The following is a 20,415-nucleotide window of genomic DNA, read 5'->3' as shown; positions in this document are numbered from 1 at the left end:
AGTGCAAATAGTCTGGGTAGCCATGATTAGCTGTTCAGGAGTCTTATGGCTTGGGGTAGAAGCTGTTGAGAAGTCTTTTGGACCTAGAATTGGCACTCCAGTACCGCTTGCCGTGCGGTAGCAGAGAGAACAGTCTGACTAGGGTGGCTGGAGTCTTTGACAATTTTGAGGGCCTTCCTCTGACACCGCCTGGTATAGAGGTCCTGGATGGCAGGAAGCTTGGCCCCAGTGATGTACTGGGCCGTACGCACTACCCTCTGTAGTGCCTTGCGGTCGGAGGCCAAGCAGTTGCCATACCAGGCGGTGATGCAACCAGTCAGGATGCTCTCGATGGTGCAGCTGTAGAATTTTTTGAGGATCTGAGGACCCATGCCAAATCTTTTCAGTCTCCTGAGGGGGAATAGGCTTTGTCGTGCCCTCTTCACGACTGTCTTGGTGTGTTTGGACCATGATAGTTCGTTGGTGATGTGGACACCAAGGAACTTGAAGCTCTCAACCTGTTCCACTACAGCCCCGTCGATGAGAATGGGGGCGTGCTCAGTCCTCTTTTTTTTCCTGTAGTCCACAATCATCTCCTTTGTCTTGGTCACGTTGAGGGAGAGGTTGTTGTCCTGGCACCACACGGCCAGGTCTCTGACCTCCTCCCTATAGGCTGTCTCATCGTTGTCGGTGATCAGGCCTACCACTGTTGTGTCGTCGGCAAACTTAATGATGGTGTTGGAGTCGTGCCTGGCCATGCAGTCATGGGTGAACAGGGAGTACAGGAGGGGACTGAGCACGCACCCCTGAGGGGCCCCCGTGTTGAGGATCAGTGTGGCAGATGTGTTGTTACCTACCCTTACCACCTGGGGGCGGCCCGTCAGGAAGTCCAGGATCCAGTTGCAGAGGGAGGTGTTTAGTCCCAGGATCCTTAGCTTAGTGATGAGCTTAGAGGGCACTATGGTGTTGAATGCTGAGCTGTAGTCAATGAATAGCATTCTCACGTAGGTGTTCCTCTTGTCCAGGTGGGAAAGGGCAGTGTGGAGTGCAATAGAGATTGCATCATCTGTGGATCTGTTGGGGCGGTATGCAAATTGGAGTGGGTCTAGGGTTTCTGGGATAATGCTGTTGATGTGAGCCATGACCAGCCTTTCAAAGCACTTCATGGCTACAGACGTCATTTAGGCAGGTTATCTTAGAGTCCTTGGGCACGGGGACTATGGTGGTCTGCTTGAAACATGTTGGTATTACAGACTCAGTCAGGGACATGTTGAAAATGTCAGTGAAGACACTTGCCAGTTGGTCAGCACATGCTCGGACTACACGTCCTGGTAATCCGTCTGGCCCTGCGGCCTTGTGAATGTTGACCTGCTTAAAAGTCTTACTCACATCGGCTACGGAGAGCGTGATCACATAGTCATCCGGAACAGCTGGTGCTCTCATGCATGCTTCAGTGTTGCTTGCCTCGAAGCAAGCATAGAAGTGGTTTAGCTCGTCTGGTAGGCTTGTGTCACTGGGCAGCTTGCGGCTGTGCTTCCCTTTGTAGTCTGTAATAGTTTTCAAGCCCTGCCACATCCGACGAGCGTCAGAGCCAGTGTAGTACGATTCAATCTTAGTCCTGTATTGACTCTTTGCCTGTTTGATGGTTCGTCGGAGGTCATAGCGGGATTTCTTATAAGCGTCCGGGTTAGAGTCCCGTTCCTTGAAAGCGGCAGCTCTACCCTTTAGCTCAGTGCGGATGTTTCCTGTAATCCATGGCTTCTGGTTGGGGTATGTACGTACGGTCACTGTGGGGACGACATCATCAATGCACTTATTGATGAAGCCAGTGACTGATGTGGTGTACTCCTCAATGCTGTCTGAAGAATCCCGGAACATGTTCCAGTCTGTGCTAGCAAAACAGTCCTGTAGCTTAGCATCTGCGTCATCTGACCACTTTTTTATTAACCGAGTCACTGGTGCTTCCTGTTTTAGTTTTTGCTTATAAGCAGGAATCAGGAGGATAGAGTTATGGTCAGATTTGCCAAATGGAGGGCGAGGGAGAGCTTTGTATGCGTCTCTGTGTGTGGAGTAAAGGTGGTCTAGAGTTTTTTTTCCTCTGGTTGCACATTTAACATGCTGGTAGAAATTAGGTAGAACGGATTTAAGTTTCCCTGCATTAAAGTCCCCGGCCACTAGGAGCGCTGCATCTGGATGAGCGTTTTCCTGTTGATTTATGGCCTTGTACAACTCATTCAGTGCAATCTTAATGCCAGCATTGGTTTGTGGTGGATAATAGACAGCTATGAAAAATATAGATGAAAACTCTCTTGGTAAATAGTGTGGTCTACAGCTTATCATAAGATACTCTACCTCAGGCGAGCAAAACCTCGAGACTTCCTTAGTATTTGATTTTGTGCACCACAAATCACCCCTCACACTAACGCCATCGCCTTCGAGAGGAACGTTTTCTAAAGTATATGCCGCCACCGCAGTTACATGACATCTGTACATCTGAAAATCACTGTTAAGTTCATTCCCCCCTCATAGTTTTTTTCATACGGAGTCTCTCCCTACTCAGGTGCAGTTGGGGTATATACAGTGGCTTGCGAAAGTATTCACCCCCCTTGGCATTTTTCCTATTTTGTTGCCTTACAACCTGAAATTAAAATGGATTTTTTGGGGGGGTTTGTATCATTTGATTTACACAACATGCCTACCACAAGAAATAAGACAAAAAAACAGGAAACCTGAGCGTGCATAACTAATCACCCCCCAAAGTCAATACTTTGTAGAGCCAACAATTACAGCTGCAAGTTTCTTGGGTTCTCTATAAGCTTGGCACATCTAGCCTCTGGGATATTTGCCCATTCTTCAAGGCAAAACTGCTCCAGCTCCTTCAAGTTGGATGGGTTCTGCTGGTGTACAGCAATCTTTAAGTCATACCACAGATTCTCAATTGGATTGAGGTCTGGGCTTTGACTAGGCCATTACAAGACATTTTAAATGTTTCCCCTTACACCACTCAAGTGTTGCTTTAGCAGTAAGCTTAGGGTCATTGTCCTGCTGGATGGTGAACCTCTGTCCCAGTCTCAAATCTCTGGAAGACTGGAAACAAGTTTCCCTCAAGAATTTCCCTGTATTTAACGCCATCCATCATTCCTTCAATTCTGACCAGTTTTCCTGTCCTTGCCGATGAAAAACATGGTGTTCTCGGGGTGATGAGAGGTGTTGGGTTTGCGCCAGACATAGCGTTTTCCTTGATGGGCAAAAAGCTAAATTTTAGTCTCATCTGACCAGAGTACCTTCTTCCATATGTTTGGGGAATCTCCCACATGCCTTTGGTGAACACAAAACATGTTTGCTTATTTTTTTCTTTAAGCAATGGCTTTTTTCTGGCAACTCTTCCGTAAAGCCCAGCTCTGTAGAGTGTAGGGCTTAAAGTGGTCCTATCGACAGATACTCCAATCTCTGCTTTGCAGCTCCTTCATGGTTATCTTTGGTCTCTTTGTTGCCTCTCTGATGAATGACCTCCTTGCCGGGTCCGTGAGTTTTGGTGGGCAGCCCTCTCTTGGCAGGTTTGCTGTGGTGCCATATTCTTTCTATTTTTAATAATGGATTTAATAGTGCTCCGTGGGATGTTCAAAGTTTCTGATATTGTTTTATAACCCAACCCTGATCTGACCTTCTCCACAACTTTGTCCCTGACCTGTTTGGAGAGCTCCTTGGTCTTCATGGTGCCGCTTGCTTGGTGGTTCCCCTTGCTTAGTGGTGTTGCAGACTCTGGGGCCTTTCAGAACAGGTGTATATATTCTGAGATCATGTGAGAGATCATGTGACACTTAGATTGCACACAGGTGGACTTTATTTAACTAATTATGTGACTTCTGACGGTCCGACTCATCCCAAACCACCTCAATTGGATTGAATTGGGCGATTGTGGAGGCCAGGTCATCTGATGCAGCACTCCATCACTCTCCTTCTTGGTCAAATAGCCCTTACACAGCCTGGAGGTGTGTTGGGTCATTGTGCTGTTGAAAAATAAATGATAGTCACACTAAGCGCAAACCAGATGGGATGGCGTATCGCTGCAGAATGCTGTCGTAGCCATGCTGGTTAAGTGTGCCTTGAATTCGAAATAAATCACAGACATTGTCACCAGCAAAGCACCCCCACACCATCACACCTCCTCCTCCATGCTTCACGGTGGGAACCACACATGCGGAGATCATCCGTTCACCTACTCTGCGTCTCACAAAGACACAGCGGTTGGAACCAAAAATCTCAAATTTGAACTCATCAGACCAAAGGACAGATTTCCACCGGTCTAATGTCCATTGCTCGTGTTTCTTGGTCCAAGCAAGTCTCTTCTTCTTATTGGTGTCCTTTAGTAGTGTATTCTTTGCAGCAATTCGACCATGAGTGCCTGATTCACACAGTCTCCTCTGAACAGTTGATGTTGAGATGTGTCTGTTACTTTAACTCTGTGAAGCATTTATTTGGGCTGCAATTTCTGAGGCTGGTAACTCTAATGAACTTATCCTCTGCTGCAGAGGTAACTCTGGGTCTTCCTTTCCTGTGGCGGTCCTCACGAGAGCCAGTTTCATCATAGCGCTTGATGGTTTTTGCTACTGCACTTGAAGAAACTTTCAAAGTTCTTGAAATGTTCCGTATTGACTGACCTTCATGTCTTAAAGTAATGATTGACTGTCGTTTCTCGTTGCTTAGTTGATCTGTTCTTGCCATAATATGGACTTGGTCTTTTACCAAATAGGGCTATCTTCTGTATACCAACTCTACCTTGTCACAACAGAACTGATTGGCTCAAATGCATTAAGGAAAGAAATTCCACAAATTAACTTTTAAGAAGGCACACCTGTTAATTGAAATGCATTCCAGGTGAAGCTGGTTGAGAGAATGCCAAGCGTGTGCAGAGATGTCATCAAGGCAAAGGGTGGCTATTTGAAGAATCTCAAATATAAAATATATTTTGATTTATTGAACACTTTTTTGGTTACTACATGATTCCATGTGTTATTTCATAGTTTTGATGTATTCACTATTATTCTACAAAGTAGAAAATAGTAAAAATAAAGAAAAACCCTGGAATGAGTAGGTGTGTCCAAACTTTTGACTGGTACTGTATATATATATATATGTGGCCCCGTGTAGCTCAGTTGGTAGAGCATGGCGCTTGCAATGCCAGGGTTGTGGGTTCGATTCCCACGGGGGCAGTATGAAAATGTATGCACTCACTAACTGTAAGTCTCTGGATAAGAGTGTCTGCTAAATGACTAAAATGTAAATGTAAATATGTTTCACAAAGTATAAGGGATTTATATTATAGTCCAGTTGGGGGCGGTAATGCAACATATTGGATGCCAACCGCCATTAAACTCCAAAAATAAGAAGAAGAAGGAAACCGACTATTTCGCTGATAATCAGCTGATAGAACAACATTTCACCAAACCCGGGTCAAAAGGTGTGTGGATCGTCAAGGTAAGTGGTTTGAAATTATTTTTCTTTGGCTGTCGTTTATTATAAGGAGAATAGCGCTGTGCCTATGTGTAACTATTTAGCTAGCTATGTATCGTTAGCTTAGTCATCAGGGGCGTATTAAATTCGCAGATTCTGTTAAAACGTTTCTTCAACGGAAGCAAACTGAACGAAACAAGGAGGGACCTACCGGAATTTGTGCAATATAAACTCGTTTTAGTTGCAAACGTTTCGTTTTGCAACTGTTTGTTCTAGCTAATCATTACACCCTTGTGTAACGTTAGCTACAAGCTACGTTAGCTAACAAGTTAGCCAGCTAACTAGTTAGTTATCTGCTATGTTTAAACGTTTGAATGTTGTTGTTCCTAGATTGAGTCATTTTAGCTATGCTGAAATGTAATTTACCATTTGATTTAATCACCAACTCCGAACGAAAGCCAAAGATTCAGTCACACCATCAACTTGTTGATAGCTGCTAACTAGCTGCTAGTTAACATTAACTAACACCAAACCACTTTTACACATCATTGAAGCTATGACCCTTATTACTATTTTACATGAAATAACGTGTTCATTGTACTACTAACATTTTGTATTGTATTCGGTTCAATTTCTGAATTGTGCCATTGTGGCAGCAGCCCTAGTAGGCTGGACACATGACATTTTATAACGCTTTTTTTCTGATAGAAATTAGTTCATTGCATCGGCCATGGAGCCCAGTTTCATAACATTACCGTATGTCCCAGCTGCCTGCCGTAGTTATGAAGTAATCATTTTTTTTTAATGGCATTATTTTCGGCCATTTTTCACCCTGCCAGCTCCTATTAGTTATCTTGAGCACCATGGCACAAACTCGTCTTCCGAACGTTCTATTCCCAGCCCGTTGTTCTGCGTCACAATGCCAGTTTCGTTATTGTTAGCAATGACATATACCCGCATAAACCTTGTGGGTTTACCTCAGGTAACTTGATGTTAACCCTTTAGACCCCAATAGAATTGTAGAATGCTGCAGTAGATTACTGAGAATTTAAGATTAAGCTAATTTTCTTACACTTTTCAGACCACTCAAAAATAAATGACAATTACAAGTTAAAGTGGAACTGACAGCATTTTATCAACATACAATTTGTAATTATATACACCCACAGGAAGAATATTACATTTTCTGACAAGCGAGCACTTAGATTTGGTAATTTTCACTTTTTCAAAAATTAATGGAGTGATGTATCGTAAGGAATTTGTGAAAATTCAAGAGCAAAATAGAGTGGGAAAGCGGGACGTGGGTTTGGACAATGAATAGACACTGCAGTAAATAAAACAGAATAAAAACATCGGTCCTGTGCAGGACTGGAGTCTACTTAGCTGGTGCGACATTGTCAATCAGAGCTACAGTAGGCCTATATGAAAATGAGCCATTTGTCACACGGGCCTGCCATCATTCACTTTCAACTGGACTGTGTGTTTACAGTCAGTAGCAACAGCACGACTTTAGATCATTGGAACACATTCGCCAAAAGTCACAATACACCTGAATGGATTTCTGCAAATATGTAAATACTACAGGAGTCTTCCATTTGGGAACTTCACAATCCTATTGATCAGACAACCATGAAAAGGTAGGCTCTCTCCCTCAGTTGCCTATGCACATCAACAAGATCAACAACTAATGCTAGTCAGAGCAAGATGAGCTAAAATCTAACGAGGGAACATTAGATAAACCCTCTCAAACTTTTTCAGCTAGTTGGCCGTCAAAATTGCACTGATAAACGATGGGGAATAGTAGCCTGCTCGTTCTTCTGCAGCTTGCCTGCCAATGCATGCTTGTCTCAACCCATGTTTTGACAACTGAATGGGAACTTGACTGCCTATCCGCACATTTGATCGATGCCAAATACATTTGAAAGACAACTAAGAGAGACAGTGCATTCGGAAAGTATTCAGACCCCTTTACTTTTTCCACATTTTGTTACGTTACAGCCTTATTCTAAAATGGATTTAAAAAATCTTCAATCTACACACAATAACCCATAATGATAAAGCGAAAACTGGTTTTTAGACATTTTTGCAAATGTATTAAAAATAGAAATACCATATTTACGTAAGTATTCAGACCCTTTGCTATGAGACTCGAAATTGAGCTCAGGTGCATCCTTTCCATTGATCATCCTGGATATGTTTCTATAACTTGATTGGAGTCCACCTGTGGTAAATTCAATTGATTGGACATAATTTGGAAAGGCACACACCTGTCTATATAAGGTCCCACAGTTGACAGTGCATGTCAGAGCAAAGACCAAGCCATGAGGTCAAAGGAATTGTCCTCTGAGACAGGATTGTTTCGAGGCACAGATCTGGGGAAGGGTACGCACGAGTGGCTTCGGGACAAGTCTCTGAATGTCCTTGTGGCCCAGCCAGAGCCAGGACTTGAACCCGATCAAACATCTCTGGAGAGACCTGAAAGTAGCTGTGCAGCGATGCTCCCCAGAGAAGAATGGGAGAAACTCCCCAAATACAGGTGTTCCAAGCTTGTAGCGTCATACACAAGAAGACTCGAGGCTGTAATTGCTGCTAAAGGTGCTTCAACAAAGTACTGAGTAAAGGGTCTGAATACTTATGCAAAAGTGATATTTCAGTTTATCTTTTAAAAATAATCAGTTTTTTGCTTTGTCATTATGGGGTATTGTGTGTGTGTGTGTAGATTGCTGAGGGAGGGGAGGGGAGGGGAGGGGGGGGGAACAAACTATTTAATCTGTTTTTAGAATAAGGCTGTAAAGTAACAATGTGGAAATAGTCAAAGGGTCTGAATACTTTCCGAATGCACTGTGTACACAATTATTTTTTTTTATTTTTTTATTTTTTTACAATAAATGCTCATTAGTACTATAATGGTATTTACTAACATAACTATATTACTAAAATCGTTTCTAAAAGTGTTGTATGTTACCCTAGCCTAGAATTAGGGTTAGTCTTTTAAGGGTTATGGCTAAAATACGGTTTAGACCTAACATTTTTTTTAATCCAATGCTTCAGACAGAAAGAGTATCTTTTTAATATGATTTTATAAAACCAAAATTGTTACTGTCGTTAACGGGGTCCTAAAATAATTACGCATAATAGTTGTTTGATGCCTGTTTGATGTCTAGCTGTTTAGTTCCGTCAGGACATTATCACGCAACATCAGCTGATTCAGGAAAGGATTTTCTGAATGACAGTCAAGTGATAAAGAGCTTGTGTGATACTGCACACAAAATAACAGCCAAAGTGTGGGAATTAATGTTGATCTCGAGGATTGACAGAACATTTTGGTGTCTGTTGCTATGGCGGTCAAGATAATTAGCCTACTTCCTGGACAACATTAAATCAAGATTCCTGAGATAAGATTACGGTCCGTGTACATTTTTGATCGTTTGTTTTCAGAGTTAACGCGGTGCAATCCGGAACGTGAAAACAGCCTGTTTATTCAAAAAACATGTTTTTATAGAAATCAAAACATTTAAAAATGGCTTCTTTTTTTTGTGCATATAAAAACAACTTGATATTTTGACCTTCAAATGTGAGTGGGGTTAAATGTGGAATACCTGGTCAAGTGCACAGCAAATAATAATAATATGCCATTTAGCAGACGCTTTTATCCAAAGCGACTTACAGTCATGTGCTCATACATGTTTACGTATGGGTGGTCCCGGGGATCGAACCCACTACCCTGGCATTACAAGCGCCATGCTCTACCAATTGAGCTACAGAGGACCAAACACTTCCTGTCCTTTCAAAGTAGGTGGTCATCCTTCTCACTCTATTCTATGAGTCTATTATCTATTCATTACTTGGTTAATAGCTGCCTATACAGTGCCAAGATAAGGTAAGATTTCTGCATAGTGTGTATTGACTTATTAATGAACTGCTGTTACTGTAAATGGTTAGCTGACTAATATATCCTAGCTACCTAGCTAACCATTGGTAATCTTATTAAATTATGCTATACAGCCAAAGCAGCTATCTATTGCTAGACTAGAGATATCCCCTAGCTATAGTTAGTCAGTGGTTGCACATCTAACTAGCTGGAATGAAGCAAGGGTGTGATTAGACATGTAAATATGTCCGTTCACTGTTTCCAGCAGGCCTCCAGCTACCCACACCTGTCTGGTCAGCCTGATAGGGTGCCGTGGGTGTGTCCAGCTTACACCTGTGCAAATCTGTGTGTGTGTGTATAGGAATGGAATTAAACATCCAACCAATGCCTAAGGGTTGTGGGGTCCTGTCCAGAAACAGCCCCTACCCTTAGACACTTGTGGAGATCTGAGAGAATTGGGCAGGTGTAAACAATACCGCCAAAATTCCACCAAGCCTATCAGAGGGTAAGATCTGGGTAATATCTCAGATCTCCACAATTGTCTAGAATCTGGGCAGTAGGAGCTAGTGGTTGTTTCTGGACATGCCATGGGTGTTATGGTAAGTCAGTCTACCACTGTTAATTGTAATAGCTGTCAAATACTTGCTTCCTCTGTCCTCAATTGCATTTCCTTGATTCGTTGCATCCGCTCTCCTCGTCCCCTTCTCAAAACCCATTGGATGAGCAGGTCAGAGGTCCCTCCCCTCTCACCTTCTTGTTTCCTCCATTCCTCACCTCCCTCTCAAAGCACATTGGGGAAGATTCATCCCCTCGGGCTCCAGTGAACTTTCAAGGAGTGGAGGAAACAAGGACAGAGGAAGCAAGAATGTGATATCTAGACTCATATTCCTGTAACTACACGTGAAGCTGCAAGAAAAGCATATTTAAATGTATATCAAACCATTTAGACATGTTTACCCTGTCACACATTGGCCCCTTTATTTATAGAAAGACCCTTATGCTAGTAAATGTCATTGCTATCAACAGCGAATCTAGCATTGTGGCGCAGAACAATGGGCTGGGAATAGAACGTACGGAAGGTGAGTTGGTGCCACGTCGCTCAATAGAACTAGTAGGAGCTGGCAGGGTGAAAAATGACCTAAAATGAGGCCTGTTTTTCCGCGATTAATTCAAAATTATGGCAAGCAGCTGGGACATACGGTAATATTGTGAAACTGGACTCCATGGCGGATGCAATCAACACATTTTCATCAGAAAAAAGGTGGCCGAGCTACAGTGGTGTTTGTCAGACCATGAGACATCCCGAAAATCGGTCTTCTCACGAAAATGTTTGTAGCGTTGAAACGGTTTGGCCTACAGACTAATATGACCACTCTATGAAAATCTCCTTTTTGCCCCACAAGCGTCACAGGACTCGGCTGAAGTCTGTACCACCAATCTGCCAACATCTGTCTGTAACGTCCGAACAGTTTAGGCTACACACTAATATGATCCCTATATGGAAAGGATAAATATAAAAATCATTTCCTGATCTTTCCTATATCTCAGCTATAGGACGGACACTTTAAAATACACTTCCTTTTTGATTAATTTTTTTACTTTTTTCCCCCAATGTATGAATCTGTTGATCAATGTGTTTCTATGGGCTAATAGCAGTAAGGCCAAATATGTTTCTTCAAATACATTTTTGATATATTTTCTTATACCTAAAGGGTCCTAAAATGAAATGGCAAAATTGTCCTTGGAATGACCATCTTAAAACAAATAGCAGCCAGCCAGACACCCATCTAACATTATCGCTGTTCTCCACCTACTGTACTGTCTTTAGTCATCCTATTAAGCTAGGCTAGCCTGCCTAAGGATGCTGCAGAGCTGTCTGACAATCATTTTAGTCGTTTTTCAAAGTAGATAAGGCATACTTTGAAGCACTGTCTCTATCCCCCTCTCTCGTCGTTGTGTACATTCCCCTCTCATGCGGCGGCGCATGCGGTCTGTGTGTATCTAACCAAATGTAGCAGGCGTAAATGTGTATCCATCTGTCTGAGCCGGGAAAGAACGGCTGCAATGGATTATGGTCATTTCTGCGCTGAACAAAGTTGAATATTTGCTTACTCCCTTCAGCCCAGAGTCCCATATAGTTCTTGACTTCAGTTCTCCGAACTAAATGGAATTTAAGTAATTGAACCAACGTTGACAATTTTGTTCTTTTAATAACCCACCCAAAAAAACAATTTTGGTTAACACTAGCTTACATAGGAATGGAATAGATATAATAGCCCTTGTGTGACCGAGAGCAACAACAACACCCATTGTTTCCCTGATTGTCTAACCTCCAATGGTGTAGTAAACAACCTGAAGAAACACAATTTCATGGCAGGAAAGCCATATCAAGCCCCCCCCCCCCCCCCATCCTCCCGTGCCTGCTGTGTCCACTCTCCACCATTATAACTCTGCTATTCTGTTTGAAAAGATGGCATACCCCAGAACCCACAACCCATTTGCAGATGAGGAGGAGGAGGAGGAGCAGCACCGGTCAAGTGGAGGATTTGACGACCCCCAAGAGAGGGGGATGAGCGAGGCAGAGAGGAAGCAGAGATTCCTCCAACAGGAAGTGATGCGTACGGCCAAGTCGGCAGTGGTCAGCAGCCAACGCTCCCTGGGGCTTATCTATGAGTCGGAGAAGATCGGCACTGAGACTGCAGAGGTATGCCTTTTATACAGTGCATTCGGAAAGTATTCAGACCCCTTGACTTATTCCACTTTTGTATTTACGTTACAGCCTTACTCTATTTTTTCCTCATCAAGCTACACACAATACCCCATAATGACGAAGCAAAAACAGGTTTTTAGAAATGTTTGCAAAAAAAAACAAATTACTCAATACTTTGAGGCACCTTTGGCAGCGATTACAGCCTCGAGTGTTCTTGGGTATGACGCTACAAGCTTGGCACACCTGTATTTGGGAAGTTTCTTCCGTTCTTCTCTGCAGATCCTCTCAAGTTCTTTCCGGTTGGATGGGGAGCGTCGCTGCACAGCTATATTCCAGAGATGTTCAATCGGGTTCAAGTCCTGGCTCTGGCTGTGCCACAAGGACATTCAGAGACTTGTCCCGAAGCCACTCATGTGTTGTCTTGGCTGTGTGCTTAGGGTTGTTTTCCTGTTGGAAGGTGAACCTTCGCCCCCAGTCTGAGGTCCTGAGTGCTCTGGAGCAGGTTCTCATCAAGGATCTCTCTGTACTTTGCTCCGTTCATCTTTCCCTCGATCCTGACTAGTGTCCCAGTCCCTGCCGCTGAAAAACATCCCCACAGCATGATGATGATGCTGCCACCACCATGCATCACCGTAGGGATGGTGCAAGGTTTCGTCTAGACGTGACGCTTGGCATTCAGGCCAAAGAGTTCAATCTTGGTTTCATCAGGCCTGATAATCTTTAGGTGCTCTTTGGCAAACTCCAAGTGGGCTGTCATGTGTCTTTTCCTGAGGAGTGGCTTCGGTCTGGCCACTCTACCGTAAAGGCCTGATTGGTGGAGTGCTGCAGAGATGGTTGTCCTTCTGGAAGGTTCTCCCACCTCCACAGAGGAACTCTGGAGCTCAGTCAGTGACCATTGGGTTCTTGGTCACCTCCCTGGCCAAGGCCCTTCTCCCCCTATTTCTCAGTTTGGTGGTTCCAAACTTTTTCCACTTAAGAATGATGGAGGCCACTGTCTTCTCTGGGACCTTCAATGCTGCATACATTTTTTGGTACCCTTCCCCAGATCTGTGCCTTGACACAATCCTGTCTCGGAGCTCTACGGACAATTCCTTCGACCTCATGGCTTGGTTTTTGCTCTGACATGCACTGTCAACTGGGGACCTAATATAGACTGACGTGTGTCTTTCCAAATCATGTCCAATCAATTGAATTTACCACAGATGGACTCCAATGAAGTAGAAACACCTCAAGGATGATCAATGGAAACAGGATGCACCTGAGCTCAATTTTGAATCTCATAGCAAAGTGTCTGAATACTTATGTAAATAAGGTATTTCTGTTATTTTTAATACATTTGCAAACATTTCAAAAACTTTCACTTTGTCATTATGAGGTATTGTGTGTAGATTGATGAGAAATATTACATTTAGAATAAGGCTGAAACGTAACAAAGTGGAAAAAGTCAAGGGGTCTGAATACTTTCCGAATGCACTGTATGCAGCATTGATCTTTGAACACATTGGGTTTCACTGACTGTCTGTATTGGTGTAAGTTAAAATTGCCCCTAGACGCTGATCTGTAGCTAGGGGAAACTTCATTGTTAGCATGTATTTCCCCAAGTTTTTCGACCACTGTAAAGCGTGAAACAGCTGACTGCATTTGATAACATTGATTTCCTCTCCGTGTCCGTCCGTAGGAGGTGATACGTCAGGGGGAGGCTCTGAAGAGGACTGAGAGGATGGTGGACAACATGGGCAAAGACCTGGAAACCAGCCAGAAACACATCAACAGCATTAAGAGTGTGTGGGGAGGCCTTGTCAACTACTTCAAGGCCAAGCCTGAGACCACCAAGCCCCCGCCAGAAGAACCTGTTGCCTACCAAGCCAGCAGCAAGTAATGCCCAGTCCCTCCCTGCTCATTCCTTATACCTCCATCTCTGTACTCTGGCATGTGTTGTTGCTATGTACATTGCTAGTTAACAACCTTTCATGGGGTATCCCGAACATTCCACCATCAATAGTTCCTTGTTGACTCAGGACTGAGTATTTAGGCTATCCGCAGTGATACCATCATAGTTTCTGCCATGTTGCCCATACAACTCCTGTGTGAAGACTGAAGAGGTATAAGATGGCTGTAGAGGGCTCACTCTGACACAGTCTGTCTTAACTTTTTCCTGTGTGTTAAAGTCTCTGATAAGACCGTGAGGTGTGTAATATCTTTAATGTTTGGTCAAAGATCATCCTGCTTCGAGTCTCTGACTGTTCCGTGTGTGTGTGTGTGTTAGATTGCAGAATGCCATGTCTCACAGTAAAGAGCATGAAGACAAGTACCAGGCCAGTCACCCCAACCTGAGGAAGTTGGACACTGAAGGTAAGGCCTCAAACCTCAGCCACATAATAATATCTCCTTTGTCATCCCTTGTTCCCTTTCAGTTGGTCAACTCGGTACAACACCGCTATGAGAAGTTTGCATGCTAGAGCCCTCTATTGAAGAATATTAGAATTACGCCTGACAAGGCCAGTGAACACCGTGCCTCACTGGGAGCTCCAGCTTCCACAGGTGATAAACCCGAGGCACAGATTCATTCCTTCAATTCCTCCGCTCTTAACCTAGAGCTGAGCATAACAATTTACTAATTTTAAGAAAAAGCACATTGGAACGCAAAATGTTATCAGGCTTTACGCCAACTTAACTCTCCTACGTAAGGACGGCGTGCTCATCAATCTGGACATTGTGTGTTAACGTTTGGTAACTAGTTTTGTGAAGTTCCCTACAATTTGTTAGTTATTCTTCGGCCTGTTTAGCCTCGCTAACTAGTTGTAAGTTAGATGACTAGCACGAACGCGTCGATGAAGGCTGTTAAGTTCACCATCTTACCCACAGTCAATGTCTTTGAATGATACTTGCTGCCTGCAAGCTCTCTCTCGTGTGTAGCCTTCCTTAGAAGGCTTGGTGAGACTGAAGTTGACTTTCCTCCCCTGGGGGCTTGTACCTCAGCAGAGTTTGAGTTGCAGGATAGGGGGTGGATCTGGGCTCATGGTCTGATCACATGGAGCTATCCTCCCAACATGGCAAATATGGAGCTGGCTGGTAACTCTGTCTCCTTCGGTTTTACACAGTACTCTCATTGGAATGACGATGTGGTGTCTCTGGCCGGTTATGGGCTTTTTATCTGAGATGGGGGGGTTTGGCTTCGGATGTAGCAAGGCTTCTAGCGCACCGCTAATTGATCTGTCGCAGAGCGGCTGCTCGCTTGTTAGTGGAGTGGCCGACCTCAGTGGGGTGACCTTTTGCTTCTACGGCAGCATAGTCTTCTAGAGTGTCTGCAGACCGAGGCCTGGCGGCTAAGCGGGCGGCCCCGGCTTCCAGGTCAACCCAAGTCTGCTCCTCCTTACCCTGTTCCACAAGAACAGTGCCAGTCTGCTGCATATCCACATCATTTTCCTTCCTCATGATGCCATTTATTTGGTGAAGTGCACCAGTCCCTCCTGCAGCAAAGCACCCCCACAGCATGATGCTGCCACCCCTGTGCCTCACGGTTGGGATGGTGTTCTTTGGCCCCCTTTTTCCTCCAAACATAACGATGGTCATTATGGCCAAACAGTTCTATTTTTGTTTCATCAGACCAGAGGACATTTCTCCAAAAAGTACGATCTTTGTCCCCATGTGCAGTTGCAAACCGTAGTCTGGCTTTTTTATGGCGGTTTTGGAGCAGTGGCTTCTTCCTTGCTGAGTGGCCTTTCAGGTTATGTCGATATAGGACTTGTTTTACTGTGGATATAGGTACTTTTGTACCTGTTTCCTCCAGCATCTTCACAAGGTCCTTTGCTGTTGTTCTGAGATTGATTTGCACTTTTCGCACCAAAGCACATTCATCTCTAGGAGACAGAACGCGTCTCCTTCCTGAGCAGTATGACGGCTGCGTGGTCCCATGGTGTTTAAACTTGCGTACTATTGTTTGTATAGCTGAACGTGATACCTTCAGGCGTTTGGAAATTGCTCCCAAGGATGAGCCAGACTTGTGGAGGTCTACAACTTGTTTTCTGAGGTCTTGGCTGATTTCTTTTGATTTTCCCATGATGGCAAGCAAAGAGGCACTGAGTTTGAAGGTAGGCCTTGAAATACATCCACAGATACACCTCCAATTGACTGAAATGATGTCAATTAGCCAATCGGAAGCTTCTAAAGCCATGACGTCATTTTCTGGAATTTTCCAAGCTGTTTAAAGGCACAGTCAACTTGGTGTATGTAAACTTCTGACCCACTGGAATTGTGATACAGTGAATTATAAGTGAAATAATCTGTCTGTAAGCAATTGTTGGAAAAATTACTTGTCATGCACAAAGTAGATGTCCTAACCGATTTGCCAAAACTATAGTTTGTTAACAAGAAATTTGTGGAGTGGTTAAAAAATTAGTTTTAATGACTCCAAACTAAGTGTATGTAAACTTCCGACTTCAACTGTATATATGTTATATATCGATAAGTCACTTATTAAATAATGACCTCTTATCAGTCTCATTCTGAACGTCGCATAATCCTTGAACCTGCAAGAACCCTAACCTTATTGATGAATCAGCAAAACACAAATTGGCTTAATTATTTATTTACTAACTAAATAATAATAACACACACACACACAGGTTATTGATTACTAACATAATACAATGAAAACAGGTCCCTAGTGGACTGGACTAACAATAGCATGAATGCTTGGGTAGAGGGAGGGTTGGCTGATTTAGAGGAGGGGGGGGGGGGAAAGAGACCAACGGACATTTGTAAACTATGCTCATGGAAATACAAATGTTTAGCTTCCACTCATTCGGATTAGAAATGCAACATATATTTACTTGTAGCTGGCCTCGATAGTTGAGTTGATGATATAGGACTCTGGTTTGCCCACCAGAGATCCCAATGTCCAGAGTTTCTGGTCGTAGTGGTGGTTAAAATGGATACTTCAGCGTACCCTGTAGTTCGTAGAGTTGATCTGTTAGATACTTCAGATGTATCAACGGTTGTCGGAGTCGGATTGTCCTTCCCAACTCGTGTCTTTAGTGAAAGTTCTCTAGACGACTATACATGCCAGCTGCAGACTGGTAATGCTAAGGTCTAGTGCTTTGTCGTCTTCTTCACCTCGTGTAGAGGTTGAGCGTTTCAAAGTTTCTACATGGTCTAACCATTTTGTAACGTTTAGCTCACGCTTCACGTCTGCTGGTCTGTAGAATGTCAACCATTTAAAGCCGTGGGGCTTCCTGGTCTTCTTGGTCTAACCATTTTAAGCCGTGTAGCTTCACGCTTCCTGGTCTGGTAGAAATTCAACCATTTGCAACATCAGGTTTATACCATAATCTGCTTGGTCTGAGGTGAATTTTGTCACGAGGGGTTTTATACTTGAGTAGAAAAGGGGGCGTTTCATTGTGCTCATCTGGGCGTGGCCACTGACTGAGAACAAATCAATATGGAAACAATCATCTCATCTATAATGCTAAAATCACATTATCTTCCTAAAAGTATTGTACTTAATCATTCGTTTTGTACAACAATTAGATGCAAACCTCATAACTGGGAAGTGTACCCCCCCAGAGATACAGTTATGTTGTTCCACAGTCTTTAATGACATCACAACATAGTAGCGAATTTGACATGATTGTTCTTTAAGTCGCCACCGACCATTTCCCACATTCTTTGAAGTATGAATATTGTTTCATTATCCACTTTTGGATGTTGGAGTCTTGGTGGGAAGACTTCCTTTGTTCCTCAAGGAAATTCCCTCTCCCAATACGGCATGGCATGGAAAATAATGTTTCTGCAAGGAATTTACGACCGGTCATAAAACTGGCCCCCAGGAAAGGGGGTGTTCAAACCTTTGCCTAGCCGGCATTTTGATCTTCAACCCATGAGGGTAAGTCATGACAATTGTGGCCTGTGCAATGTTTTCCCAAGTTGCTGGATATTGGCAGGAACAGGAACAGGCTGTCATACACGTCGATCCAGAGCATCCCAAACATGCTCAATGGCTGACATGTCTGGTGAGTATCCACGCGATGCCATACACGCTGTCTGCCCGTTACAGTTGAAACTGGGATTAATCTGTGAAGAGCACACTTCTCCAGCGTGCCAGTGGCCATCGAAGGTGAGCATTTGGCCACTGAAGTCGGTTACGACGCTGAACTGCAGTCAGGTCAAGACCCTGGTGAGGACAACGAGCACGCAGATGAGCTTCCCTGAGACGGTTTCTGACAGTTTGTGCAGAAATACTTTGGTTGTGCAAACCCACAGTTTCATTAGCTGTCTGGGTGGCTGGTCTCAGACGATCCCGCTGGCGTGGTTACTGGTTGTGAGGCCAGTTGATCTTACTGCCAAATTATCTAAAACGACGGAGGCGGCTTGTGGTAGAGAAATTAACATTTAATTATCTGGCAACAGCTCTGGTGGACATTCCTACAGTCAGCATGCCAATTGCACACTCCCTCAACTTGAGACATCTGTGACATTGTGTTGTGTGACAAAACTGCACATTTTAGAGTGGCCTTTTATTGTCCTGTGTAATGATCATGCTGTTTAATCAGCTTCTTGATATGCCACTCCTGTCAGGTGGATGGATTATCTTGGCGAAGGGGAAATGCTCACTAACAAGGATGTAAACACATTTGTGCACAAAATGTATTTCAGCTCATGGAACATGTGACCAACACATTGTTGCGTTTTATATTTTTGTTCAGTGTATTTCCTGATATTATGCGACCTCACATACTTTGGCCGAGACAGGCCTGTCTGTGATTTGTTGAAGATCACTATTATGCAAATGAGAAGCAGCTTTTTTACGTCTTTATTTTGCTCATATTGTAATTAATTATAGGTCATATTTCATAGAAATCTGGAACACTGGGCAGCTACTTTAAGCAAAAGGATAATTTTCTGTCCATGACATTTCCTACTGTGTGTGTTGTAGGGTTCGGAGCATCTGCATCAGTCGATGACAGCTCATCCAATCAAAATGGCTACCCTGCGAACAGACAGCTTAGAGCCGCCCACCAGACACTGGACAACAACTTAGGTAAGAGCCTTCTAGGACCTATGGGAAATAAAGAATTACATTTGTGGTAATTTTATTCATGACCTTTGATGGCAATCAACAACAAAAAAATTCAGACTCCTTATCAGCAGTAACATCTGTTTTTGTATATCAGTTTCTGTGTGAAGCCGAAGACAAATTTCCACATTTTGTGGACAATTTAAGTTTTTCTAATTCTAATGAACCCCTGTGTTCTTGAACTGCTCCAGATGAGATGTCCCTGGGCCTGGGCAGGTTAAAGAACCTGGGACTGGGCCTCCAGTCTGAAATTGAGAATCAGGACACTTCTCTGGACAATCTGCTGGGCAAGGTGGACAAGATGGACCTCAAGATCAACAAAACCAACCAGCAGATCAAAAACCTCAAATAATAACAGTCCCAAATATTCTGACTCACCCGACAGAGACACCGGTCAACTCAACTCCCCTTACCTGGGTTTCGCCGCACAGCAGCTCTCTGTGCACCAAGATGTCTTATTCCTCTATGATAGAGTATCAATGATATTGGTAATGAATGATATTCAGTTCCTCAAACAGCTCCACATGCATGCATAGACCACCTTGAGATGTCTAGCCTTGGGTGTCACTGTTCTTGACTATTATGATTTGTTATCTTGTGATTTTTAGTAGGGAAGGATATCTACACAGCTTTGTATGTTCTCTGTGAGTAGGACCTGTGTGGTGGGTTTAAAGGGTAGTTGAGAAGTGTTGATGGTCTGTTATTGTTGCCCTCAGTTTGCATTGTGGTAAGTTGCATTTTAATTTCTGTTTGGTTGAGAAATTAATTCAATTTCAACTCACAAAGCGAGGGATCCTCTTTGAGAACGATGCGCCACTTGCATACATAAATTACATTTTAAATGGTCTGACTTAACTGAATTGAAATGCTATTGGCCCCAACGTTGATCGCTGTGTCCAAAATAAATTGAGTGTGGTGCTCGTTTGAAACTGGAATGTCATGCTGTGGTATGTATTCTGTCCGCAGCCTGTTGATTAGATGATGCATATCCTATTTGTAACTCTTGAGATGACCTACCCACAGAACTAAAATTAATGATTCATTCCATTTCTATAGACTCACCCACACTCTTGTACATAAACACACACCCCCCAGTCCCCTTGCTGCAACTGTGCTTGGTTCATTTAGAAAAAGACCAAGAACCACACCTGTTGCCTTGGAAGAATCAAGCGCCATCCACTCTTGCCTTACACTAGGTCTTGGGCTCGGATTCATTCCGATGCGCATTATAGAGTGCTGTCGACAATGCACCTTTTTAAAGGCAACGTTACGACGTATGCGGAGGTTGCATTCACAGTGAATGCTTAAATATGTCTCGTGCTCCAA

At 43.6% G+C, this 20,415-nt stretch overlaps 1 protein-coding gene across 1 annotated transcript; it reads left to right on the top strand.

Annotated features, from left to right (window-relative positions):
* Window positions 1-5,284: 5,284 nt before the first annotated feature.
* On the top strand, window positions 5,285-20,024 carry snap29 (synaptosome associated protein 29). Its single transcript, XM_084181360.1, has 6 exons — window positions 5,285-5,457; window positions 11,775-12,008; window positions 13,693-13,889; window positions 14,281-14,366; window positions 18,949-19,053; window positions 19,281-20,024. Exons 1-6 carry the CDS (start codon window positions 5,323-5,325, stop codon window positions 19,439-19,441), a joined length of 918 nt encoding a protein of 305 aa, XP_084037486.1. The 5' UTR covers window positions 5,285-5,322; the 3' UTR covers window positions 19,442-20,024.
* The last annotated feature ends 391 nt before the right edge of the window (window positions 20,025-20,415 follow it).

The sequence above is a fragment of the Coregonus lavaretus genome (genome assembly GCF_964263955.1).
Source record: "Coregonus lavaretus genome assembly, chromosome: 17".
NCBI lineage: Eukaryota > Metazoa > Chordata > Actinopteri > Salmoniformes > Salmonidae > Coregonus > Coregonus lavaretus.
This window is presented reverse-complemented; position numbering and strand designations above follow the sequence as displayed.

Coding starts and splice junctions, on each gene's coding strand:
- snap29 (XM_084181360.1), top strand. CDS start 5,323: ATGCAACATATTGGATGCCAACCGCCATTAAACTCCAAAAATAAGAAG. Junction 13,890..14,280: donor GCCTACCAAGCCAGCAGCAA/GTAATGCCCAGT, acceptor TGTGTGTGTTAG/ATTGCAGAATGCCATGTCTC. Junction 19,054..19,280: donor GACACTGGACAACAACTTAG/GTAAGAGCCTTC, acceptor GAACTGCTCCAG/ATGAGATGTCCCTGGGCCTG.